The sequence below is a fragment of the Chaetura pelagica genome, unplaced genomic scaffold (assembly GCF_000747805.2).
Source record: "Chaetura pelagica isolate M959 unplaced genomic scaffold, ChaPel_1.0 scaffold177, whole genome shotgun sequence".
NCBI lineage: Eukaryota > Metazoa > Chordata > Aves > Apodiformes > Apodidae > Chaetura > Chaetura pelagica.
In genome coordinates this window covers 1,155,087-1,182,495 of record NW_009953803.1, presented here as the reverse complement: position 1 = coordinate 1,182,495, position 27,409 = coordinate 1,155,087, and the positions used below count along the sequence as shown (strand labels likewise).

General features: G+C 41.9%; 1 protein-coding gene across 1 annotated transcript in view; it reads left to right on the top strand.

Moving 5' to 3' along the window:
* NR3C1 (nuclear receptor subfamily 3, group C, member 1 (glucocorticoid receptor)) overlaps window positions 1-27,409 on the top strand; it is a 56,578-nt gene that overhangs the window by 16,587 nt on the left and 12,582 nt on the right. Inside the window, exons 2-4 of the mRNA XM_010001231.1 lie at window positions 20,493-20,656; window positions 22,676-22,792; window positions 26,982-27,260. Of these exons, the coding sequence (XP_009999533.1) occupies window positions 20,493-20,656; window positions 22,676-22,792; window positions 26,982-27,260 (560 nt within the window). The remainder of the gene's footprint in view (window positions 1-20,492; window positions 20,657-22,675; window positions 22,793-26,981; window positions 27,261-27,409) is intronic.

Genomic DNA, 27,409 nt, shown 5'->3' with positions numbered 1-27,409 from the left:
CAGTCTCAGTATGTGGGACAGGATTAGTGTCTTGTTAGGAGAGATGTTAGAATAGACTTTTTTGTCAACAAACTACAGTTTCCTAACTGTCCATCTGAAGCAAGAGGAGATCTAAGCAGGTGTCACCTGTCAGCCACTTGTCTCCTCCCCCCAAGCCATGGTCTCTGGCTGCGGTCGGGGCAGGGGAATGGGTGGGCAAGTGCCTCCAGTGTGAGTCAGTAGCTCATGTCTCATGTTTATATCAGGATTGTTTTGCTTTAATAATACAGTCTCTAAATAATTGCATCTAAACGTTTTTGCCTTGTTTGATACATAAGGGCTTTAATTTTACAGTAAAATTTTTTAATCATCTTGAAAAAACCATTTGCAGCTCTGATTCAGAAGTGACTGGAGTAGCCATGGGTGAATATTTTTATCATTGTTTGCTTTGTTCTTCCTTCCTCTCTGAACAGAAAACTTAGTTCTTTTTTGGATTCATGGATTCTCCATAGTTATCAGGGGGTAGACAACAAGTAAACAACTTACTGTAAATGGGCTGTGGGCCAGCTGGCCTCCAGTGATCCTGCAGCTTGTGACTTGCATTCAGGCCCAAAAGAATGCCTTTTTACTTGCTCATTTCCTTTCCTTTCAAATACAAAAAAATAAAACTTTTTTCCCCTCCAATTAAATAGCTTTCCTGGCCTAAATATTAAAACTAGGGATAAAATTTTTCTCTTTCAGGCTTATAGGATTAATTAGCACTTATTTTGCAGTTCTTGACAAGTGATGGATTTATAGAGTTCTTGGGCATTTCAGAAGCAATTCTTAAATAAAGTGTTTCACTGCCTTCCGCTTTCTCTAATAGTATTGTTTTCCTCTTGGTTTTACTAATTTTATTCCTAATGACAATTTCTGAAGGCAGAATTACTAAGCTTTGATTAAGTAGATGAGAGTAGCTATTTAATATGGTTGCAACAAATATCTGACTGAAGTGTTGGCTTCAGTAGCCAAGGTCTCTGGCTGCAAGATGCAATCAAAGGCAGAGCCCAGACTGTGGAGGGAAAGATAGTGGAGCTACTCAGATATTGGGTCTTAAGTGTTTTGGATGGCAACTTTTGACCTTGGCTTAGAAACCTTCAAGAAACAGTCTTGGAAACGGTGGCTTGAGAGGTGCCTGGGCTTGAGATTCTTTTTTTTATTTTATTTTATTTTTTGTAATGGTGGAGCAGTTTTATACCCATTTTCTTTCCTTAGTTGAGACATTCCACGTTTGTGAAACCTGTGCTTGCCCCAGAGGGAGGTAGGTATTCAGGGCACACAGAGACTCTCAGCTTAACCCTCTGTAGGTGCGAGGTGCTGGGGAGTGCCTGGCTCACCTGGCACTTGGCTGTTCCTGCCCAGCTGGAAAAATGACCTTTCACTGAAGGGTTTTTTGCATATTTTGAACTAACTACAGGGTAGGGGAAGATGACTCAAAATGTTAAAGGGACCTTAGGTACCATAATACATGAGGCCAGAGTAACCTGGCGTTTTGCACTTGAGTGTCTAGATTTCTTCCAGTATTTGAGTGGTCTCATTTATGTAATGTTAAGTTAAATATGTCTACGCTGTAAGCTGGAAAAAAATTAGACTGAATTAAGGCCTGTAAATTATCTTTTTGCCTTTTAATTGTGCTAAAGATCTGTCATGAAACTTCCTTCCTTTCCTTCCGCCCACAAAATATGCTCATATGTTCCTAAATAAAATAGTTATGCTAGGAAAGCCTCAGCACATGAGTTGGGGTACATGGTTGTGGCTTCCTTCTTTGAACAGGGAAGGATTTTTTTTTCCAAGGGACCAGCACAACGTGTATATTACACGTTCCAGCTCATTAAGTCTTCAGTCAGGGATAAATACCTGGGCAGGTTATTTTGATGGCACCCTTTCACCTCACGTTACATATAGCAAGGAATTATTAGGAGCGTTTATATGTTGCAGCAAATCTGCCTTTACAGGGAACTTTACTGTAATTGTTTCTTAAACAGTAGTCTTAGATACGATCTCTCTTCTTGGGCTTTAGTTTGAGGTCATAAATCAGAAGATGCTGTGGCAGTACAGTTGAAGCACAACACAGGTATTCTTGTGGTTCACTTGTTTATTCCGTAGAACCCTGCTTCCAGCTGCATTTGCTCTCTTTCTGTGATCTGCATAGGTGTATATCTGCTTAAATAAGGACTGTCTTCATCCAGGTAATGCTGGTGTGTAAGATCAGTTGCACATCTGGCACCAGCTGGGCAGGCTTTGCCTTGCTGGGGTGTGGGAGCTGCCTCCGGGCGCCGCAGTCGCGTGGGGCTGCTGGGGTGGGCAGGTCTGGGTATGAACCAGCCTTTGCTGAGCTTCTTGCAGGGCTTTAGAAAGTCTGAGGAAGACACCAAACATTCTGCATCTTGGAAAGTAAAAACAGCAGAGATTTTAGAAGATGGGTGATAGGAGCCACCTTCTTTTCCTGTTACCTCAAGTAAATGTGAAGTAAATGCTTATTTTATACCAGAAGGGTGTGAGGAAGCCTCTCAACTTTTGTGTGAAAACTTTCATTTCATGTTGTAACTCAGTACTGAATTGAAAGGTTGCTTTTGAAAGCAGTAATACTTAGTAGAAACTGTCTTTGAGTATTTTTAAGGGTTTTCTTAATTGTTAATTTTTCACTTTAACACTTCAACACTTCAAAGCATATCCAGCCCATTTCCCATCTCCATGATCAAGCTAAGATTGCATAGTGGTTTCTCTGGTCTTTTCAAGCCTTTGGGTTCTGTAAAATGACAGTCCCTGTAATATTTATAAAACTATGGGTTTTGCTTGGTGGCTTTATTAAAAAATGTTGAAGAGAAAAAAAGTCAGTCTGAAAAGAATGAATTCCATTATTTCTGACTTCACAGTGCTCTCCAGTGACTGTCAGCCAGGCTAAGAAAGCTGCTGGTGCTGCAATAGGAGAGCAGTAAAGATCAGTTTATTCCATGTCTGCAGAGGTTTTAGGGCAGGAAAGTTGGAGATGAGCACACACATTACAGGGTGCAGTTAAGGCTGGAATTAGTCCCCTGCCAGGCTCTGCAGCGTGTGATCTCTGTGGGGCTTCAGGCGACTGAACATGTGATATTCCCTTAACACCCACAGTTAGAATACCTGCACGTACGTCTGGGGTGTGTGCACGTGTACACGGCACATGGACATGCCCTCCAGTCTGGTCCTTAGCCTCTCGTGGGCCATTAACAACGTGCTGTGTCCATCTGGAGCCGGAATTCCTTGCAGCGTGTTAGCAGTGAGCCGTGGAATTTGTTTCCTCCTTCATCAAAGTCCTTACAGTATTTCAAGTTATTCCTTTAAGGCTTAAAAACACTACCAGCACCATGGTTTGAGACTTGACTTAATCACGAGATGCTGAAAACTACCTGAGTGGACATGCTGCTTTGCCTTTTTAACCCTTTGGGGCGTGTTTCCCTGTGCAGGTTTCCCGAGGACAGAGGGGTTCTCACATCTGCCAGCCCTTGAGCTCAGCTAGAGGAAAAATGCCAGATGCTGCAAGACTTGGGCTTAAAACTGCAGGAATAAGCAATAGAGGGAAACACGTACCCTTCTTTCCTTGGGAAGGCTGGTTCTTGGCCTCCCCCAGGCCATCTGCAGCTAGGATGAAAAACGACAGACCTTTGGCTCTGTTTGTTATTTCTTGGGGGTTGTTGCAGTGGAAAAATGGTTTAAGTTGTGACTGTTCCAAGCTTTTTAAAACGCCACGGCTTCCAAAATACAGAAAAGTAGCATAAATAATGGAAGTTGGTGATTTAGTTATTTTAGTGTTATCAGTTAAGAGACAATTTTTGTATTTCTCTCGTGGTGCTTTCTCTGTTTTTCTTCCGGAACCAGGGAGTCCTCAGTGTCTGTAGCTTTAGAAGCTGCTGCCAAGTGGCAGTAGGTCAACACTTTGGAGAATCAATTCTGATGTCTTGAACAACAGAATAGAGGTTAACAGGAAAATCTGTATTACAGATAGGAAAAACTATATAATTCTTGGGTGATCAGCATCAGAAATAAGAAAATACAAAACTTGAGAAAATAGTTCCATCATATAAATTTAATTTATATTCAGGCCTAGCTTAATCTCATCTAAATTTAGGTGTGCTGAGATCTCAAATTTGAGAGCATGATTATCCAAGTTCAGTTTTCTACATTAGGCAGTGGGGAGGGAGAAACAGGTTTGAATTATTCTTTGCTGTTAATTGTTTCTCTGTATTGACTAGGTAAAGTGTTCTCTGTAACTGTGCTGCTTAAATTAGTACCTGCTTTGTTTCCTGAAGTTAAGTGACATTATTTTGGACCCTAAGTCTGATCCTAGATTTTAATTCGACGACAGACCTTTGGCTCTGTTTGTTATTTCTTGGGGGTTGTTGCAGTGGAAAAATGGTTTAAGTTGTGACTGTTCCAAGCTTTTTAAAACGCCACGGCTTCCAAAATACAGAAAAGTAGCATAAATAATGGAAGTTGGTGATTTAGTTATTTTAGTGTTATCAGTTAAGAGACAATTTTTGTATTTCTCTCGTGGTGCTTTCTCTGTTTTTCTTCCGGAACCAGGGAGTCCTCAGTGTCTGTAGCTTTAGAAGCTGCTGCCAAGTGGCAGTAGGTCAACACTTTGGAGAATCAATTCTGATGTCTTGAACAACAGAATAGAGGTTAACAGGAAAATCTGTATTACAGATAGGAAAAACTATATAATTCTTGGGTGATCAGCATCAGAAATAAGAAAATACAAAACTTGAGAAAATAGTTCCATCATATAAATTTAATTTATATTCAGGCCTAGCTTAATCTCATCTAAATTTAGGTGTGCTGAGATCTCAAATTTGAGAGCATGATTATCCAAGTTCAGTTTTCTACATTAGGCAGTGGGGAGGGAGAAACAGGTTTGAATTATTCTTTGCTGTTAATTGTTTCTCTGTATTGACTAGGTAAAGTGTTCTCTGTAACTGTGCTGCTTAAATTAGTACCTGCTTTGTTTCCTGAAGTTAAGTGACATTATTTTGGACCCTAAGTCTGATCCTAGATTTTAATTCGTTTTTTTTTTTTCTTAGGGTGTGTTAGTTTTCTTAAGTTATGTCCATTTTTCTGTGGGGGTGGTTTATTTGTTGATACCATCTCAGTTACATGTTTAAAATGAGTCATTTGAGACACTGAAACATGAAGACTCTGTCCACTTTGCATGGCTCGGGTATCACTTCAGCTTTTAAATTCTGGCTTGTCTCTCTCGACTAGATCCCATTATTATATTGCCACGAGTATATTAGATTGAGGAGACTTCCCTAGGCCAAGTGAGGACCAGAAGCAGTGGGTGTGCTATGGGGTGATGACTCCATTCGCAGGGCAGGTTGCTCCTCTCTCCCGGGAAGGGCCAGCAGGGCAGAGCCTCCCAGGCCCTGGTCGGGCAGCGCTGGGCGCACCGCACGTCCGGCACACGCTTGTGCCAAGGGAACCCCTGGATTATCAGGGGCTTAACCAACAAGAGCTTGCTGAAGCAATGAGTTAAATGTGCAATAGATGTTCAGTTTGTTCCTATTAGGAAACTTTCTTGTTTGTCGATCTGACCTTTGTTTAATGTTTCTCGGATGAAACACACGAATGGCAGAGCAGAGGCGCGGGGCTGGGGTGTTGCAGCAGAGCCTGTGCTGGCTGGCAGGTTGTAGCACTCACTACTTCACTCTCAGCCACTTTCCTGTTTCACAAAGATGTTTGTTATGGAATTGATTTCTCTGAAGCCCTATGAATCTGAGAAAAGCTTTGCAAGGGTAAAAAAGCTTCAGAGAGAGAGGATCTCACAGAGCATTGAAGTTTGCTGAAGCGTGTGATCCATGTCTCCTGGAGATGCAGGAGCAGTTCAAGTTATTGTTACTGCAGCACAAGAAATGCTTATTTAAAATCAGAATGTTGTGTTTTAGATAAGAGGAGCACCATAACATGCTTTTTATTAGTAAAATTAAGACTTTCTGTGTGTCTGCATCTCTTTTCTGTTAAACTCTGTCTGTACTTTGAAGCATCAGTCACAGACTGTCCTGACAAGCCCAAGCCAGCCTGGGACGAATGATGCTGAGGGGCAGCAAGAGATGCAGCACTTAAATCCATTGGAAATTTGGATGCTACTGTTTTGAAAAAAAATCATTTTTACAAAGTCTGTTGTGATTTACAGATGCAGACATAGTTTTTGAGTTCCCAGTTTTTCCTTTTGGTTTCTTTTCCATGCTTCGTTTTGTTTCTCTAGTCCTGACTACTGATGAAAAAGCTGTTGATGAAGCTTACAGGGTTTGTATCAACTGAAGTTGTACCATGGTGGGGTTTTCTGAAGCATGTCTGATTGGCATGGATCTTTTTTTTCCCCCCTTTGCTTTATGTAAATATTTTTAAAGGTAGGATGGATTGATGACTGTTCGTTTGACAGACAACAGAAATGAAGGGATTGGCATATGAGAAACTGATGAAATAACCATTTTATTAGTGGCACTTCTAATTGTACTTTTGTATAGAAGTAAGGACCCAGTGGCTAATACCTAGTCTTTAAAAGCTGAATTAAACACCTGCTTTCTGCAGGCAGTGAGTGGAATGATATCTAACCTCTCCTAAAATACTCATGCCTTAAATCATGTCTCTTTTATAAACAGCTTTCCATTTTTCCAAAAGGAATACTCTAGCTTTTTTACTGGAACAGGCTTCGTAGCCTAAATAGCAGTTACTTAAAATCTGTTGTGGATGTGAATGCAATGTATTCAGTGCTAAGCACATCTTGAGCAATGACCAGAGTTAATTACAATCAGTTAAAATTTTCTATTTGAGTTACCATGACCTACCAGCAAATCTGAGCGGCCAAATGGTTTGCGAATGACAGTGAAAGATAAAAGTAGATAGTGATGGTTTGTAAAACATTTGTTATCTCCATCAGGACCTTTTAAGAGTGTGTCCAGTCGTAATGAGCACTGACATTCAGGGAAAGAAAGCATAGTTTCCCACCAGGAACGTTTTTTTAATACTTTTCTGCAAGAACATGGGATTTCCCACTGTGTCAGCCTGGAAACAATAACTGAGCAGCACACACCCTGGAGGCACAGCAGGCCTGCAGAAAGAGGTGCTGTGGAGATAGGTGTGCACAGGCTATTGCTATCCAGCTAGTCAACATGTGATAGTTATGGGAGAGGGGTAAACAGCCTGCTAATGAAGTTTACAGATGGAGTGTAAATTGGGAGGGGTTCCCAGTACTGCTCAGGAAGAGAAAATACACAAAGAGGCAGAGATGAACAATGTGGCCAGGAAACGGTGTGAGGGTCAGCAAGGAAGGACTTGAGCTTCCTTCATCTGAGGGGAGGGGTGGAGGGCAAACTGGGTAAAATAATAAGAGAAATCCAGGGGAGAGAAAGCAAGCAAGACCTAAAAGTGTCGTGGAAGGGGAAAAAGACAAGGCAAGAAGTGCTTGTAAAGTCTGGGAGCATGAGGGATGTGGTAAAGCGTCTTGTGTGTGACATGGATGCCAAGTGGAAACAAAAGCAGATAATAACCTATTGCCTATTCGTGGTATAGCAGAAATTGTGTCTGTAATTGCTCAACAGTGTTGACAAAAGTAATTATAGCACTCTACCAGATAATTCAGTGGAGTTGACTTGGAAGTGCCATGAAAATTACATTAAATAGCTCTACACGTCATACGAGTCTTGTTGCTTGACCTTCTGAGGTTATTATGCACGTTTAGGTGGCTGATTTTATGTCAATAAACAAACTTATTACATGCTTTTCTTCCTATTGGTGTGTGGGGAGGAGTGGCTTTGTATGTATTCTTTGCATCAGATGTGTCAGAGGCCAGTGAAAAGGAAATGAAATTGTGTTATTAAGGGCACTGAAATAGTTTGTAAGACTTTGGAGAATACCTTTTTTAAACAGATTCGCTTAGTTTTGAGCTCTCTTGTGTACACACACAGGTCTGAGTATGAAGGATAAAATGCAGCAAAGACTAAACATGGAACATGAAAGAAAACTTTTGGCAGCCTTCAGCGTGGGGAATGTCACAGCATGCCTCATGGTGGCTTGTCCTTCAGCAAGTTTCTGATTTTTAAGTCCCCAAGAATTTGGAATTTGCTCCTTACCTTGCCTGCAAGAATGTCTGTTCTCTCTCTAATGTGGTAAAAAAAGAATCTTTACCCTTTCAAGTGAAGTTACTGCTGATGACTGACTGGGGAGCCTTACCCACACACCCAGGGTAGCACCGTACACAATTCTTAGTACTGAGTTGGTGCTGAACCTCAGTTCTGGCCATCAACACTAAGAACATCTTGCAGTCACCCTCCTCTGTGACTAAGATCCCAAAATCATCAGAAGTATTTTTTTTTTCTTCTAGCCGACTACCCTATATGTGATGGTTTTAGTGCTTTTTGTTTGTTTTTCATGCTCTTGGAAGTTAGGAAAGCAGATTCTCTCCTTGCTAGGTGAGTGTAACAGAGCCTAGTCACCCTGCTCTCTGCGTGGCCCTTACTAAAGACAACTCAGGTTCTTCCTCTGCTTGTTTCTTTACCTGTTTCTTACCAGTTTTCTGAAGAGTGGCCCTTACTAAAGACAACTCAGGTTCTTCGTCTGCTTGTTTCTTTACCTGCTGACCAGTTTTCTGAAGGCAAGTGGCTGTAACATTGAATTTCCTCACAGGGGATCAAAACTTAGTGAAAACATACCTGCTGTCTGAAATTGGGGTGAAATGGAGCAGGAAAAAACTGAGTTCAGTAGATACATTGAAAATATGAGGCATGAACCTTCACCCAGAATTCTGTTGTTAAATTCAGTGCATCTGTAGGACAGGTTCATTTCTGAGAACATCTGTGTGAAACACACAGATGGTTCTAAAACATAAACCAGTAGCATTTATGGGTGTCTCTTACCTTCAGTCCGAAGCAGTAACTCTTGGGGGTTCATTTTTTATTTTTTTTTTCAGTTAGAGTACTAAGAAGAATTAACAGCATGCACATGGACTGCCTGATTCAGGAATATTTTACTGTTATAGCTGTTAAAAATATAGTAGTTGTTTACAGATTTATTTTTTTTAGAGCAGAAAACATTTGCTTCTCCTTCCCACCTTTATGTTACTGGAGAGAGGAGGAGATCTCAGAACTTCTTCAGTAATTTTGAAGTTAATATTGGGTGTTAGAGCTTCTTGGTAATGTAACAGAAACTTATAAAATTGTGAGGTTTTGTTTTTCAGCTATCTCAGCTAAAAGTAGATGTCATTTAAGGAGAGTATTCTTCTTGCTTAAGTATTGTTCTTGTTTAAACTCTGCTCTGGCTGCTTTCTTTTTGCTTCAGTGCTGGTTTTTGAGCTCCTGGACTCCTGTTCAAAGTTTAAAGAACAGTAACTAAGTAACCCTTTTTCTCCCCCCCCCCCCCAACCCTGTATCTCCAGCTTTGCCGGATTTTCATCTCTTGTATGTTCTTTTCAGGTCTTCCAGCACGTTTGGGGCTTTGAAGCCCTTCCTAGCTGCAGCTCAAAAAGCAGTATTTGTGTATTTTCGTTTGATTGGGTTCATGAAAAATATGAGAAACTGATGAAATAACCATTTTATTAGTGGCACTTCTAATTGTACTTTTGTATAGAAGTAAGGACCCAGTGGCTAATACCTAGTCTTTAAAAGCTGAATTAAACACCTGCTTTCTGCAGGCAGTGAGTGGAATGATATCTAACCTCTCCTAAAATACTCATGCCTTAAATCATGTCTCTTTTATAAACAGCTTTCCATTTTTCCAAAAGGAATACTCTAGCTTTTTTACTGGAACAGGCTTCGTAGCCTAAATAGCAGTTACTTAAAATCTGTTGTGGATGTGAATGCAATGTATTCAGTGCTAAGCACATCTTGAGCAATGACCAGAGTTAATTACAATCAGTTAAAATTTTCTATTTGAGTTACCATGACCTACCAGCAAATCTGAGCGGCCAAATGGTTTGCGAATGACAGTGAAAGATAAAAGTAGATAGTGATGGTTTGTAAAACATTTGTTATCTCCATCAGGACCTTTTAAGAGTGTGTCCAGTCGTAATGAGCACTGACATTCAGGGAAAGAAAGCATAGTTTCCCACCAGGAACGTTTTTTTAATACTTTTCTGCAAGAACATGGGATTTCCCACTGTGTCAGCCTGGAAACAATAACTGAGCAGCACACACCCTGGAGGCACAGCAGGCCTGCAGAAAGAGGTGCTGTGGAGATAGGTGTGCACAGGCTATTGCTATCCAGCTAGTCAACATGTGATAGTTATGGGAGAGGGGTAAACAGCCTGCTAATGAAGTTTACAGATGGAGTGTAAATTGGGAGGGGTTCCCAGTACTGCTCAGGAAGAGAAAATACACAAAGAGGCAGAGATGAACAATGTGGCCAGGAAACGGTGTGAGGGTCAGCAAGGAAGGACTTGAGCTTCCTTCATCTGAGGGGAGGGGTGGAGGGCAAACTGGGTAAAATAATAAGAGAAATCCAGGGGAGAGAAAGCAAGCAAGACCTAAAAGTGTCGTGGAAGGGGAAAAAGACAAGGCAAGAAGTGCTTGTAAAGTCTGGGAGCATGAGGGATGTGGTAAAGCGTCTTGTGTGTGACATGGATGCCAAGTGGAAACAAAAGCAGATAATAACCTATTGCCTATTCGTGGTATAGCAGAAATTGTGTCTGTAATTGCTCAACAGTGTTGACAAAAGTAATTATAGCACTCTACCAGATAATTCAGTGGAGTTGACTTGGAAGTGCCATGAAAATTACATTAAATAGCTCTACACGTCATACGAGTCTTGTTGCTTGACCTTCTGAGGTTATTATGCACGTTTAGGTGGCTGATTTTATGTCAATAAACAAACTTATTACATGCTTTTCTTCCTATTGGTGTGTGGGGAGGAGTGGCTTTGTATGTATTCTTTGCATCAGATGTGTCAGAGGCCAGTGAAAAGGAAATGAAATTGTGTTATTAAGGGCACTGAAATAGTTTGTAAGACTTTGGAGAATACCTTTTTTAAACAGATTCGCTTAGTTTTGAGCTCTCTTGTGTACACACACAGGTCTGAGTATGAAGGATAAAATGCAGCAAAGACTAAACATGGAACATGAAAGAAAACTTTTGGCAGCCTTCAGCGTGGGGAATGTCACAGCATGCCTCATGGTGGCTTGTCCTTCAGCAAGTTTCTGATTTTTAAGTCCCCAAGAATTTGGAATTTGCTCCTTACCTTGCCTGCAAGAATGTCTGTTCTCTCTCTAATGTGGTAAAAAAAGAATCTTTACCCTTTCAAGTGAAGTTACTGCTGATGACTGACTGGGGAGCCTTACCCACACACCCAGGGTAGCACCGTACACAATTCTTAGTACTGAGTTGGTGCTGAACCTCAGTTCTGGCCATCAACACTAAGAACATCTTGCAGTCACCCTCCTCTGTGACTAAGATCCCAAAATCATCAGAAGTATTTTTTTTTTCTTCTAGCCGACTACCCTATATGTGATGGTTTTAGTGCTTTTTGTTTGTTTTTCATGCTCTTGGAAGTTAGGAAAGCAGATTCTCTCCTTGCTAGGTGAGTGTAACAGAGCCTAGTCTCCCTGCTCTCTGCGTGGCCCTTACTAAAGACAACTCAGGTTCTTCGTCTGCTTGTTTCTTTACCTGCTGACCAGTTTTCTGAAGGCAAGTGGCTGTAACATTGAATTTCCTCACAGGGGATCAAAACTTAGTGAAAACATACCTGCTGTCTGAAATTGGGGTGAAATGGAGCAGGAAAAAACTGAGTTCAGTAGATACATTGAAAATATGAGGCATGAACCTTCACCCAGAATTCTGTTGTTAAATTCAGTGCATCTGTAGGACAGGTTCATTTCTGAGAACATCTGTGTGAAACACACAGATGGTTCTAAAACATAAACCAGTAGCATTTATGGGTGTCTCTTACCTTCAGTCCGAAGCAGTAACTCTTGGGGGTTCATTTTTTATTTTTTTTTTCAGTTAGAGTACTAAGAAGAATTAACAGCATGCACATGGACTGCCTGATTCAGGAATATTTTACTGTTATAGCTGTTAAAAATATAGTAGTTGTTTACAGATTTATTTTTTTTAGAGCAGAAAACATTTGCTTCTCCTTCCCACCTTTATGTTACTGGAGAGAGGAGGAGATCTCAGAACTTCTTCAGTAATTTTGAAGTTAATATTGGGTGTTAGAGCTTCTTGGTAATGTAACAGAAACTTATAAAATTGTGAGGTTTTGTTTTTCAGCTATCTCAGCTAAAAGTAGATGTCATTTAAGGAGAGTATTCTTCTTGCTTAAGTATTGTTCTTGTTTAAACTCTGCTCTGGCTGCTTTCTTTTTGCTTCAGTGCTGGTTTTTGAGCTCCTGGACTCCTGTTCAAAGTTTAAAGAACAGTAACTAGTCAAATGTAAAATAATGTCAATTGAACCAACCTATGACTCAACAGTCAACTAAGTCATCCTGGATCCGCATCAAATGGACGGAGGCCAAAACCTCGGGTTGGCACCAGTCCCACCCTCCTCTCCATACATTCCCACTGAAGCAGAGCCCGCAGTGCAACACGCCGGTTAATACTCCATAATAAACTGCTCCGCATGTAAATGTTCTATTTTCATTGACAAAACAGTGTGAAAGCCCATGCCAAGGGTAAAGACACACTGTGCAGGGCTTCGCACAGGCTGACAAGGAAATGGAGTTTGTGCCCTGAGGAATTAACCATCTTGACTGTCTTTTAGTATCGGTTCCACTTTTAAACAGAGCTTCCTTGAAGGTCTGTAGAAAGAATTAAGGAAGAAATGTTCCTTTCTGCTCCTCCTGCCCTGCTTCCATCTTTCTCTCCTCCTCAGAAGAGTTAAGCTCTGCTCTCTTGTATTTATTAATTTCATTTTAAATTTTTTTTTAGTGGTTGTTTGTTTTTTTAATGGCAAAGCAGAAAATAGTTACACAGTGCTGATAAAAGCACAGACTGTGGTGAGTAAGTCCTTGTGTACACATGCATACGAGGCAGTGTTTGGGTGGCTGTCAGAGGGTTACACTGCCAGCACAAAGTCCTGATTTATTTTTTTTTATTTTCAGAATAGCAGAAATCAACTTTTTAAGTCCAAGTCTAAATTTATTCACAGCTTTGTGACTCAGTGTCACTATGCAGGTGTTATCCTGCAGCTTTTAAAATACCTGCTCGGTGACTATTGCAGTTGAGGTGAATCTTTCCCTGCCTTCCTTACAGTACCAGCAATGTTATTCCATGCAGGCTGGGATCCACCAGGACCTCGGACTCTGACTCCCTTCCCAGCAGCATCCCTCTGGCAGCAGCCCCTGCAGTCCTGTGATTGACACCAGCACTCACGTCAAGGTGACCAGAGCAGTGCAGACCTCACACTGGGGTTATTAATGGAACTAATCCCATTTAAATATTTTTAAGTTCAGTTCTCGTGGTACAACATGAATAAGGAGTAAAACACTTCTCTGATACGTGCTGCCTGTGTGGGTAGGATAAGCTAAAATGTTGTGACTGATCCAAGCTTGTGGGTCTGTTCTAATAACAACTGAATATTCTGCTCTCTGGTTGGATTAACTCTACCAGCAAATTAAATCAGTGTGTTAAAAGACCTGGGTTAAGATAATAAATTTCCCGTGAGTACGTTGGCTTTTGGCTACTTTGTGAAAGCTCAAAAACTAAGAAACTGCTTCCAAGAAAGTGTCACTCAGGTAAAATGTGTTTCTGTAGCTGCCGAGGTGGGAAATGGTGTTTCTGCTTTCAGAGGCTGAATGGACTAGCAACAATTTTGTGTATCCAGTTTAAAATTTAAAAAAATTAAAACATAAATCAATGTCTGAATAGATTTTTGAGCTTTCTTCTCCTGAGTATGTATTAGCTTTGTGTTCTTCCTGATGAGGGTCTCTGTGCAGAGACAGCTGCTTGCACCTCGGTTTGTAAACGCAGAGCGTGTACGTGGCACGGCGAGCTGGAGGCGTCTGCCGCGTGGGGACCTGGAAGGCAAGTCTGTAGATGATCCATAACCCGTCTGAAAAATTACATGTAGATGAAATGCTTATTTTCTCACCCAAAAAAGCATAAGGAATTCGGATGGCCCAGGGTGATTTGATTCCAGTTTTTATGTAGAGGTTTTATGAAAGTGTCATGGTACTGGCTTCTGTCTTATGGTTTTTTTGCTGCCTCTTTACTTACGGAAGCAGAGATGCAGAGTGAAATGTAAAAAGAAGCCAAACACCTCTTTGGAGAAGTATGCATAAATTGATTCATATAGAAATTAAGTCCTACCCTTGAAGGTAGGACTTTTGGCTGCTTTGCTGGAGCATTGTCATAAATTTAAGAGTTTAGAACATATAATTTAATTATCATGCTCTGGTCATAAATACTTAGAGCTGTAGTATATTTGAAATCCCAAGACCTCTAGCTAAGGTTGCAGCTGCAACATCAATTACCATTTATCCATTCCAAGAAAGCTTTGCCTGTGCCCTTGAAACCTTTACATTCTGGAGAGGATCCAAAAAAAGGAAGAAAAAAAAAAAGCCAACCCAGTGGCGTGGCTCCCTTCTGTTAGTGTTTCTTCCTTGCTCCTGTGCAAGCTGCAAAATGGGAGCGGACGCCATTTCGAGGGGCAGCAGGGAGGCCAGTGGTGCGGGGGGATCTGGGGCTCCCCCGAGCCCCTCGGTGTGTTAGAGGCAGCACCAGGTCACTGTGGTGGGACCATCCCTGGGTTTTGGAATAAATGCAAGTGGGAACTGAGAAGGGAGAAGGGCACGGAGCCCGTGGAGCCTGCGCTGTTCAGTGGGTGGGTTTGCTTCCCGTGCGCTGTGTCGGGAATCGCTGCAATTGCTCCTCCGTGAAGGTGCTGCTGGTGTTTGCCTGTGCTCTCGGGCTGGAGTTTTATTTAATAGGGTATAATTTATGAGAAATGAAGCAGCAGTGCTTGGAGTGGCAGTCCCTGCCTCTGCCCGACGTTGGGAAGACACGAGCTCCCTGTGAGGCCCGTTCTGGGCAGCACGTGTTTGTTGCTGGAGCTCATCCGAGTCAGGACTGTGTCGCTGCTGCTGCAGGGAGCTGGGGGCGTGGGGTGCCCCTCGCAGGGTGATGTCCCTGCTGGGCTGCCCCTCGTGCCAGAGCTCCTGGGAGCTCCCAGCACAGCATTGGGTGCTGAGGATGGAGGCAGCTGTGCAAGAGGCAGGACTTCTGTACATTCAGAGCTTCTGTGTGCTGGGTTTTCTAGTTTACTGCTATTTCTTCATGAAATTGTGGAGAACAGAGCTTAGGTTTGCAGTTGAGGTTCTTTATTAGACCTCCAGACTGATCAAAACCTCATCAGCATCAGGGTTTGGCTGGTTCTATACTGCAAATCTTAAAGGAAAGGTATTTATTCTCATTTACTTTGCAGATGGTAAGTGTATTTTTATACATCAGATCTTTCATAACTGATATATGTGAAGTCTTTTCTCATGTAAACTGGAGTCACTTGTTTGGTTGGAACTCAGGCTGGATACTTGGGTCAATGTCCTTGTTATGATGTTGGTGGAAAAAAACCATGTATGGTACTTGAGGCAACTTTATACAAAACGGTGAATGGTCCAGTCTGCTTTCCTTGCACAGCAGAGAGTGGTAAAACTTGTTACTGTGCAGCTGTAGAGATTAATTATGAGACTTTGCTGCCTCAGGTATGTCTCTTTTTAATTTTTTCTGTGGGTTAGGATCCCTGCACTCCCTGGTAAATGAGCAGTAGGATACGTCCTGGTGCACAGAGCCCATCGGGAGGAGGCAGGAAGGCACCTGCCAGTCTCCTTGTGGAAGAGTGGCTTTCCCTGCAGCCAGGCAAGGCTGCCATGGCCTTCCCGGGTGACACGTGCCCCGTGTTGGTGTTATCTTGGTTGTGTTCCAGCCGGGTGCACAAGTCCAGACCGTTAGTTAAAAATCTGGTTTTCTGGTTTATCAAGTCACGATATGGGATTTATCTGGGTGGGTGGGTAAGGAACTGGTGTTTGTTGGCTTTCAGAGGGGCTGTAAAACACTCGTGCTGGATGCTTTTATTTGCAGGCTTTGGTTAAATGCTGTAATTCAGAGAAAAGTTTTTAATTTATTATGGCATAACTGGGGACACGCTTGTAATCAAGAACAGCACTTCTACCACAGCAATTCAGTTCTGTTTTCAGTACATAACAGGAAAGAAAACTTTTCTACAGAACTTACCTATTCTTAAATTATTTGGTTGGCTTGTTTTGTTTTGTGGGCAGCCCTGGGGTGGCCAAGCCAAGGCTGTGTCCCTGCATAGGGTGTGTAGCCAGCCTGGGAGAACAACATTGGTTCTTACCAACTTGTACCAATTTTCAGTCTCTTTAAACTGAAGTGAGTACATTACAAGAGACAGGGAAGACCATGGTAACCAGTGGTGCAGGTTCTTAGGAAAAATACATTTTCAAAATTATTTTCAATTGGTAAATATACTTTTATTCTAATATTGTAATGAAAAGTATAGTGCCTTGTTTTAAAAAATCTTCCTGCTTGAACTGAAAACTGCTTTCTGGCCAAGAGGGTATAGAAAACAAATAGTAGCTTCTCTAGTTAATAAAAAATAAGCAAGCAATTCAAAAAATGTAATCAGTTGGTGTATGCAGCTGAGTGTTTACATTGTTCTCAGTGCTAGAAGATAAGAATGAGGCCCAGGCAGCAATGACATTGAAAATCGTTTCTTTACAGTTAGTTTGGTGATACAACTGCAGCAGATAAGCAACTCTTTCAAGAGCACATGAATTCAGCCCTGGGGGGAGTGAGGCTGGAGGAGCAGGGCTGCTGGTGTGCAGTGGTGTGGTCTGGGGGTGTCGGGAGTGACTACAGCTTGGACGTGTGAAGCATGAGATTAGAGGTAGAAGCAAACTGAAGTCTTATCAAAGACCAGTCAAAATAAATGCAGTCAAATCCTGAGCCATTTCTTCCCACCCTGGACACGCTGCCTCCATTTCTTCCCTTGGAGCTGCCAGTGGACATGGGTAGCATTTTCTGACAGGTTTTTTAGGAGGCAGTTGCAAGTGTTCTGTTTTTGTAATGTGTAACAACACCAGGGAGTACCTGGATTGTCCATATGTCTGAAAAGAGCTTCCATTATGCGTTTCCCCAGAATTTTTCTTCAGGGTAGATGTTTTTCAAAAGGTGACAATTGCTGAGAGCTGCTCTCTGCCTGACAGCCCCACAGCTCTCCCCAGATGCTGCTTCTGTTCCATAGCTTGCAGCCATTTTCCTTACAAGCAATTAGTTTTTAAACTGTTAACTGTTAGCCAAGTTCTCTTCTCATTGCACATGTGTAACTTGCTATTGGTGCTAATTTAATTCACATTTTTTAAGAGTTCACAGCAGAACTGTGCTAGGACTGGGAATAGTTTTGGACAAAGTGCAGTCAAGGCTGGTCATCCTCAGCTTGTGTGTGAGTTGTAGACACTAAAAAACCAGCACATTTAGTTGCTGGAAGTATTAATCTCTTCGTTATCTCACTAGAGGGTTTTTTAGTTCAATAATGTAAAGTAACAGGAACATAATATATTTTTTTCATCACATCAGTGTGTTAGCAGGCCCAGCATACCAGGGCGGGAGCACATTGTGTTGTGTCGGGGAGATTTTATGTTCTTCACAGAAGAAAGAGGAAAAGGCAGATGTCTTCTTCAGCAGTGGAGGAAGGTTTCTTCAGAACCACCAGTCACTTCCTCAGCCACATCTTTCTGCCACGTGTTTGTAGCTGATGGCAGGGCTGTGACTTTGCTGTCACCATGTTGGGGCTGCAAGGGCCTGTTCGGAGGAGCCCGGTGGGACCACCTTGTGCCCCGGCCACCACGGGGGGATGACGTGACCCCCCCGAAAGGAAAACTTCCCACCACCATAAATGCTAACACACCCGGCTTAATACAGTTTGGACCTTGACCCTGGTTTGAAAACCTCTGGTAAATGATTAACACAGAAATGGCTTTGGTTAAACAACTGGATTTCTGCAGAGCTGGTCACTGCAGCTGCATCTTCTTGAAGTCTTTCCATTTTACCCCCTTGTTTTCCTTGACTGGAAACAACAGATCTTTACAAATCAAGTGAGATTGTATATAAATAATTTTTGAAAGTAAGTGGGAATGGAGCTCAGTGCCTTAAACAACTTAGCCTCTCAAAATTTAATTAAAGCTTTTTGCAAATTTGGAACCCTTAACATTTGGGATTTTTTTTCCTCTCTCATCTGTACTTCTCGGCTTTTTATTTTATTTACATAAGACTCAAAGGTCATTAGGGTTTTGTTGAGTTTAAAAACATTTCTGCAAGTACCTAAAAGGTAACATTTTTATTATTGTATTGTCTGGGAGTGTAATTTTCCTCCCTTACTTCTTCCTTAGGAAGTGGTTGTTTGTCTTTTAGAACATATAGGTACACAGAAGATTTACATCAAGTCTCCAGCCTGGGGTGTAGCTCTCTGGAGACCCCCCCTGCCCTGCAGCCCCTCTGCTGCTGCATGTTTTAGGCAAGCAAAATTGTGTTTTACACAACCAGGGGACTGTCCCTGGCTGGCAGCTCTCCACACAGTTAGTAAATATTGGCCTTATCTGATAGAGCCAGGCTTGAAAAGATATGCCAGAAGCCCAGATTAGATTGCTGGCTGCTGCTTTATTAATCAATGTAATAATTTATTTTTAGTTTTGTAAGTCACATCATCTGTTTTCTTTCTCATATTACATTTTCTAGGGTACTGGTAGAGAAAATGAGCCCTGTTTAAAAATTAAAGGTGATTGAAAAGTTGCAGTGGAATATATCTGGCACTGCCATAGTTTCTGTGACAGTTGATGAATGTTCCCTTAAAAATGCTTTTGTCAGAAATTTGTAAGTTATAAGGAGTTTAATTTGTGTATCTAAATTAGCTGTCTTCAAAACTACCCGTAGAAAGATGTTTCCATCTTTTTCTGGGTTTAATCATTTTAATGAAATGAAGTTCTCAAGTTACATCTTTCTTATTTAAAATCCTAGGCTCCTAGCCTGAATTCAAATGTTTAAATTGACATTTTTAGTATAAGGAAAAGAGCTAGTGGGCCTAAAACTTCAGATAAAATGAGGCAGGTTGCAGTAGGTTGTGACTTCTGTCATTACTGGTTTTAAAAAATTGTTGTTTTCTTTGGATTTTTTGTGGGGGATGTATGACATTGCAAAGTGGAGGAACAGTTTAACTCCTTTTTCCAAATGGATCATTAAGGTGTGTGTGTGGGGGAGTCTTCCATCATTACATTCCTAGGGTGCCTCTGCCCTTGTAGAAACGAGGGGAGTGTGTAGTTAAAGATGCATTTGTGAGCCCTCTCTGGGGCTGGAGCGTGTGGAGGAGGCATGTTCAGAACCTCCAGGTGCTGGAGTGTTTCAGTTTGGGCTGGAATTTTAAGATTTTTTTGAATGTTCGAGAACTGTGGGTTTTTTAAAAATGTGTGACTGGAGTCTGGTCAGACTGTCTTGAGGTAAGGAAAAGGAATTTTCCATGAAAACCTGCCCACACACAAGTGTCAGGCCCACATTAGGGAGCGTGGATGTTCGGGGGAGTTTCTGAGCGGAGGCACCGAAGCCTAAAAAAAGTGTTAGTTTCTGGCTTCATCTGCCAGGTGGCTGGAGCCCAGGTGGCTGGACAGAAAATTCTGTGGAAATTGCCTTTAAGTCAAGCGAAGAGGATACAAATTTAATTTCAAAAGTTTAAATTTTGTGAAAACAAACTCAACAAAATGGGCCTTCGAAGGGGAGTGTCGAGGCAGCCTCCAGTGGGTAACACGCCAGGGTTTGTTGATCTTGAGTTGCTGAATGAGATTAACCTCTGAGCTTTGGCACAACCAGCATCGGTTCAGCCCTTATGATTAGAAGCAACTTGAAGGTGATTACAACAGATTGGGTTTTTATTATTTTTCAAGCAATTATTTATTTTATTTTTTTTTAAGGAGCTAACACTTCATTTCCAGATGGCCTCTATGTTTACATCCTGCAATTAGGAATAAGTATTTTCTCCTAAAATGTTGGGGTGAAATGATCATGTATTACTTTAAATATATATCAATATATGGCTTAATTTGCACAGCTTCTTGCATAATAGTATCCCAGTAGAAAACTCCTGACGGTGCTGGAAAGAAAGCTCTTGCAGGACTCGGTGCAGACTGCAGGGAATGTGACAGTAATGAAAACAATATGGAATAAGAGCATGTTTTAAGAGTCAGTTTTAAAGGCTAGGATAATTGTGCAAGAAACTTGGCTTCAGAAATGTGCAAGGGAGGTAATCGTGACCTAGTCAAAGAGGCAGTGAAAATTCCATACAGCTTTACTTACGTTTTACTAATTTCATGGTTAACTCTTTCGGAGTCCAGTGAACCTTGTGAGCAGAACTGTGATATTTGAGGGTAAGGACAACCTGTTTCTGGCAGTTATGGATCTTACTTTTGCCAGTATCCCATAAATCTTAATTAAATGTATTTTAATGCTTTTTTTTTAGCCCTGGAATGAGATCAGATGTAAGCTCTTCTCCCTCCACAACCTCAGCAACTACGGGACCACCTCCCAAGCTTTGCCTGGTTTGCTCTGATGAGGCCTCTGGGTGCCATTATGGAGTTCTCACTTGTGGCAGCTGCAAAGTGTTCTTCAAAAGAGCTGTGGAAGGTAAGGCATCTTCTGATGAATTTGCTGGTTAAAAAGATAGAATGCACATATATGTCATCCACATTCAAACCCAGTCCATTCAATCTTGCTGGAATCCATGTTTTTGCTAGAATCCTACTGGAAAATCCTATCCATTACATCACTGTTCTTCTTGTAGTAAATAACATTGATAATGGGTTGATTATCTGCAGCACGGGTTCCATTTACATTTATAAAATGCTCCCTTTCACTCACCGTGTAAAGGGTGTATTGTTGTCTTGGGTTTTTGTTTCTTTCCTTTTCTTTCACTGTTGTTTTTGTTTATTTGTCTTTTTATATACAAATATTGGTCTGTGTGCATTAGACTTTTTGTTTGTGATTGTAAGTTTCATGTGAGCTGTTTTGTGTATAAAACTGAACATGAAACTTGATACATTTGTTGTATGTGAGTTTCTGATAGTTTACAAGTTTTCCTGTAAGCAATTCTGCCAATATTAGATGCCCACATGTGGTACTTGCTGGAGTAGCTAGATCACATGTGTGTGGTTTTGGATCATTAAGGTTTCTCTCTAATACAGGGAAGAAAACCATTCTGGGAAATAGAGGTGATGGAGAACTACATGTGACTCTAGTGTGCATGGCAGAGCAAGTCAGCTGTCGTTTTGGGCTGCGTAAGCATGAAGCAGGTTGTACCTCAGTGTCTGACTCTGTTTCAGGATCAGAGAGCTGTAGAAAAGTTAAAGATATTCCCATCATCCATGAAAGGGGAGTGATTCCTCAGGGCTGGAATGATGCTGTTCAGAGCTACAGCCTGACAAGAGCTGCACTCCCGTTTAGAGCCAGGCTCTTTATTTGAAGGAAATAATCACCTGTATCGTTGATTAAAATGAGGTCACTCAATAACCTTCAGAAGGGCATTGGCAGCTGAACATGTGTCATAGCAATGGGTTTGCCTGTTCTCAAGCTTAAAAGAAATCGCAAAAGTATTGACACATGAAGAGATGGAAGCATTCATTCCTTTGAGCAGTGGTGCACCTTGCTGCATCTTACCAGCTGTGGTAATGGTAAAAATGTGAGCAGGCTTGTAGCTGAAAAAGGGCAATAAGTTGCTCGGGGCTTACATCTGCTTTCATTTTTATTGTTCCACAGACCATTCCAGCCTTAATCATTTGGATGAAGGAGTGTGGATGTTTTCAGGAGCTCTTCCAGGATCTGTTAGTTCTAGTATTCGCTTTAAGGAACAAATAATTTGCTTTTGTCTCTTATAGGCATTTTTCTTATTAGGAACATATGTAAGAAGAATTTGTTTCTGCAATACCCTTTTCATTAATAGCTGCCAGGCACCTGTTAGTGTGTGGATCAAGCTGACTCTGCACCTTGGTTTTCCGGGCTTTAGCCTGAAACCCCTTTTGGTCCCTTTGTCCAAACACCTTTACACTGTAATGGAAACAGTTGCAGAAAATGACTGTATCAATATAAAGGGTATTTCTTTCAGCTAAGAGGAGAACTACAGGAGAAGAGGAAAGATGAGGGTGGGACAGCAACTGTGTATTTATATACAATTCTTCATGTAGACAGGGTCCTGTCTTCAGGAACCCAGGATGGCCAAAGCTGTGTTGTTCTGCTGCTTGTTTTTCTGATGATTCAGAGCCCTCATGGTTCAATTTCTCTGGTCCCAGAACCAACCTGGTTTCAGAATGGTGAAAGCCACGTCTGTGTGGCTGTAGGAATGTTGACATAAATACTTGCTAAATGTGTTATGGACATTACTCATATGTCCTGTGAAACTCTAGGGAAATGGGAAACATGCTGCAGAATATGTCTTTGAGAAATGTAAGAGAAAAATAGGTTTTCTACGTAGTTTTATTGGTTTGGTGTCTAAATACAAGAAATCTGTTTGCTGTATAGAGATGGGAAATCGTAGGGATGAAGTACAGTGAGTATAGTCTCCAGCTCCTGCACATTACAGGGGGAATCAATGGCCTCATCTGTTACTGTAGTAGTAGAGCTTATGGTTATTTTGTTTGTCTCTGAACACAGGGCAGCACAACTATCTGTGTGCTGGGAGAAACGATTGCATTATTGACAAGATCCGGCGGAAGAACTGCCCCGCGTGCCGCTACCGCAAGTGTCTGCAGGCCGGCATGAACCTGGAAGGTAACTCAGCTCTTCAGCTTTACTTTTGGGTCCTAGACCATAAAGGTCGTGCTGCTTATGATTCTAAAGCAATTGTCTGAGCAGGGTTTTAATATGGTAAAAATACTGCATTTTATGGCATGTGTGAGCATTTTAATGAAAAGCAAGATTTTTTTCATACTGAGATTTCTCCCCTGCTTTCTGGTGGTGCTCACTTGTGCTCCCTTCCTTGTGCTCAGCAGGAGTGAGTCATACACACAGACCAGGGTTCTTTTTTATTCCTGTCAGCACATAAATCTTGTTGCTTTTCACTGACTCTGAGGCAGCAGAACTGTTGAATTCCCAGGGGGAAGTGTGAGATGTGCCCATCCAAGCTCAGGAGACTGACCTGACACTGAAATCACAGCTGGGAGGGAAAGCCCAGAGAGGCAGAGCTCAAGTGGGGCTTACACCTTCAGACTGCAGAGGAGAAAATGCTTTTTGTTTGTGCTGTGGATGCTTCTTAAATGTCTGTCAGAATCTCTCTGGAAAAGATAGGTTAAATAAATACATTTAAATGTACCAGAATGTGTTTGTTCTCTGCTAAGTCCTGTGTGGCTTATGAGAAACCCAAGTCCACATCAGCTACAGGTAGAGCAGCAGTTGTAAAAGGGCATAAAACATTTTTATTCCTGTCAGCTACGTGTTATGCTTGATATTTTTTCCTTGAGCTGTAGGTATCAATAAAGTACTTACTAGCATAGTTATCATGGTGATACTTGTATAATCAGAATTGTCAGATAAAACAAAAATGTCAAATATGTATTTGACAGATGCAAATATGAACAGAGTTTCGTTTCAGTCAGTGATAATATCCTTTAGTGAAATGCAGGTGGTGAATGCTGTTAGAGGGGTAGGTGATGTGCACAGTGGAGTCTGTGCTAGCACGTCCTGTTTTCCTCTTCTGCTTCTAGCCTCTTTCAGGAGGAGAGTTTTCATTTTGAGGTGGAAAAGAATACATTCTGCTTTATGACTTGTTTCTATTTTTTCTCTCCATAGCTGTTTTCAACATTCATATATAATACTCATGTATTTATTCATATGAATAGAGCCCCATATTACCTATATTACTCGTAATATTAAGCCTTTCCATTCCTGCATCAAGTTCTGTGAACTGTTTCTAAAGGAGGCATTAATACCTCAGGCTCTAGGACGTGCCATTTGAGCTGCACCAAAGAAAATTCAAATGGAATGACGTCTGATATTTGCCACTTTCCCACATGGAGTTTGGAGCCCTTCCAGCCAGAGTTTGTGAATTTTGGCACAGAGAATCCTACAGAATAGTGGGTTTTTGGAGGATGGATATTGTTATGTAAGTTGTTGGAAAAGGCGGGGGGAGGAGAAGCTTTTATCATCAAGAGGGGAAGAAGATCTAGAAACTCAGCGACACAAAAATGAAGAAGCCCAAGGTGCTGTGACATGGGGCAAAGCAGCCCTGAAACAGGGAGTTGAGCAGATGGTGAGCTGGGTGTACAGAAGAGCTCCTATAAAGCAGAACTTAGAGGCAGTACAAAGTGCAAAAGAAGCTTAAAAAAGCGTTCCTTTTATCTTGGCTATTTTAGGGTCACAGTTCAGGAATTACTCTTGTTTAAAAGATAATGAAATGTGCCTACCTGTCTACCTGTCTAAAAAGACAGTAATTTCTTTTTGAAAAGTCATGTATTCTCAGTGCATAAACAATGCTTGTCAGCAGACCAGATAATGAGGAGCGGGAGGTGACACTGCCCTAGCATGTCAGTCTGAAGGCCCCTTTCACCTCGCCTTCCTTGCAGGTGGAATTCTTCCATCTACCTGCCCTGGAGTATCTCCAGGTTTCTAATACCTGCAAGGAATTTCACTGTTAGGTATTGGGTAGAATACAAATTTTATTTTTAATGAATAATGTTTATTTCAATATTGTAAAAAAAAAATTAAAAAAAATAAATAAAACCTACCATAGAGTATTTTAATTCTTACCTGCTCTTGTGCTGAGGCAAAAGTGGCTTCTTTTACACTCGATAATTTTCTATTATAGTTTGTTTTAGCACCTTTGGCCCTAATGATCAACCTTTTCTGGAACTTTCTTGTTTCTGCTGCTTGGTTCTTTGGTTGTAAGGGACTGGGAAAACAGACAGCTATCAGGCTGCAGGTGCTAGAGATTTACACAGTGGAAAAGTGGTATTTTGTGCTGCAGTCTTTTGTTTCGCTGAGTTCTCGTTTCCGCTTCCCTCGTTGATTGACCCCAGGCACTCTTTGGCACCCTTTCCCTTGCTGGTGTGTTTGAAGAAAAGATTTATTGTTAGGTTTTATGCCTGTAAAAAGTAATCTCATAATTTTTTTGGCCTTTCATACTGCACTTTATAGTTAAACTGCTGGCAAGTTACAGGGTTTTTCTGCCTTCTTTATTTTGTATTTTTATATATATATATATTTTTTTTTAAGGGTTTCTTTGCAGTAACATCCCCTGCCCTGCTCTGCACCTGCAGTGGGGTGTGTTGCTGTCAATCCCATTTTCCAGGCAAGGCGGGTGGTGTCCAGGTGGGTCTGGCAGGGCTTGCTGTGCCACAGGGCTGCCCGTGGGGCTCAGGTGCACACACCATCTGCCCCAGGGGCAGGAAACCTGTCCTGGGAAGTGGGCAGCGGGAACGCCCTGCGGGAGCCGGAGCACAGGGCCTGGAGGTTGTCTGTTTTGAGCAGAAAATCTTGGATGCTTTTCTTCCCATGCCGAGCTTATTTGTATGGCTGCTCTTCTGTCATGTACCCTGAGGAGCTGGCATTGAATCTGTGGTATTTTTATATTTGAAAACAAATGGTAAAGACATACGTTACCTCAACCTTCTTTGTTTGTGAGTTGCAACTGTGGATCTGAGTCAGGTCTAGTAGCGTAGCCTCGTAAAAATTCTTGCAAATTACTTCGTCTTATCAGATATATTTCTTTTTAATATAATTTTCCTAGACTTTCTGGGCTGGAACTGCTCCATACCAGTGTCTGCATGAAGCTGAAGGCTTGTGCATGTACATTTCGGTCAAAGGAGTTCGTTTGCTGTTGAGAACAAGGATAATGGGGCAAAAAATGCCGGAATGTTGAAAGGGTTTTGTAGCAGCCATTTCAAAATATAGATGAGAATAACAAGAAGCTCTGTTGCTATTCCCTCATGACAGTCTTGGCAAATGTGGCCAGTGTGTAAGATTTGGGAAACTGCACTTTATGCAAGGTCCGTAGAGAATTTGTTTTCTTTAGCTGTTGGTTTCTCAAGTCTCTGTCTGAGCCAGTAGGAGAGGCAGGGTCAGGAGTGGGATGCTGTGTTGTTACCCCACAGAGCTGATGGTTACAGAGTCTGAGTAGGTCAGTAGAAACTCTGAATGTGAAAGCACATTACATGATGCTTTTATGTGCTACTGATTTATCTGGGACGTTCCAGAACAGAAATCAATTAATTAATTGAGACACAGGAAAAGAGCTGGGCCCCGTTTGGTGGCAGTTAAATAGTGCATTGAGTGTAGCAGACTGCATCCAGAGCCAAGGGGGAGACTCCATTATTGACAATATGCTAATAAAATTGTTGCTCCAACTTTTTGTAGTTTATGGTTAACATCTCTGTGTGATGTTTTATTTATTTGGCAAATGAGTTTTATGGTTTAATTACACAGCAATGATTTATATGCAAGAGAGCTGGCAAGAGAATAATCTCCTCCTGCCCAGCATTTTCAAAAAGATGTTTTTCCTGGCTCAAGGGATTGAGTTACTTCTTACCCATTAAATATTTCTTTTTCTTTTTTTTTTTCCTTTCTTCTGTATGGTTTCTGTAGGTAATATTTTAAGGAACTCATAAACCATGCAGTTCTGCAGATGTTTCCAAGGAGGTGTTGTGCTCTCATGAAGTTTCACTGAAACGTTGCATGTAACAGAAGTTGTAGGCTCAGGCAGTGCTTTGTGCTGCCTGCAGATGTTGTTTAACATTTATAACGTGAATGTGACTTTCATTAAAACATAAAATAAGTTTCTTTTCAACAGGAAGCTTAATTAGATTGGAAATGAAATTATTTACAGATTTCTGAAGAAATGTGCTAAGTTCTGGGCTGCCTGATCTGCCGGCACAGGAACACGGAGGCAGCGTTTCCTCTGTGGCCTTTTTATTGCTGCGCCATCACTTTCCATGATCTAACCTGTGACTTCCCTAAACTTTCCTAGCTCGGAAAACAAAGAAGAAGATAAAAGGAATGCAGCCGGCGGGCGCAGCGGGAGCGCGGGATGCGCCGGAGGGGCCCGGGAACAAGAGCATGGTGCCCGCCTCGCTGCCGCAGCTGACGCCCACGCTGGTCTCCCTGCTGGAGGTGATCGAGCCCGAGGTGCTGTACTCGGGCTACGACAGCACCCTGCCCGACTCCAGCTGGCGCATCCTCTCCACCCTCAACATGCTGGGGGGAAGGCAGGTGGTGGCTGCCGTCAAGTGGGCCAAGGCCATCCCAGGTGAGGTGGCTCCGTGGCCGGAGCAGCCGGCACGGCCTGCCCGAAGCCCGTTGCTGGCTCGGGTGTCCTGCAGAGCCTTCTCAGGCTTTAGGTTAGACAGCAGGAAGAAGTTCATCATCATGAGGGTAGGAAGGCACTGGAACAGGCTG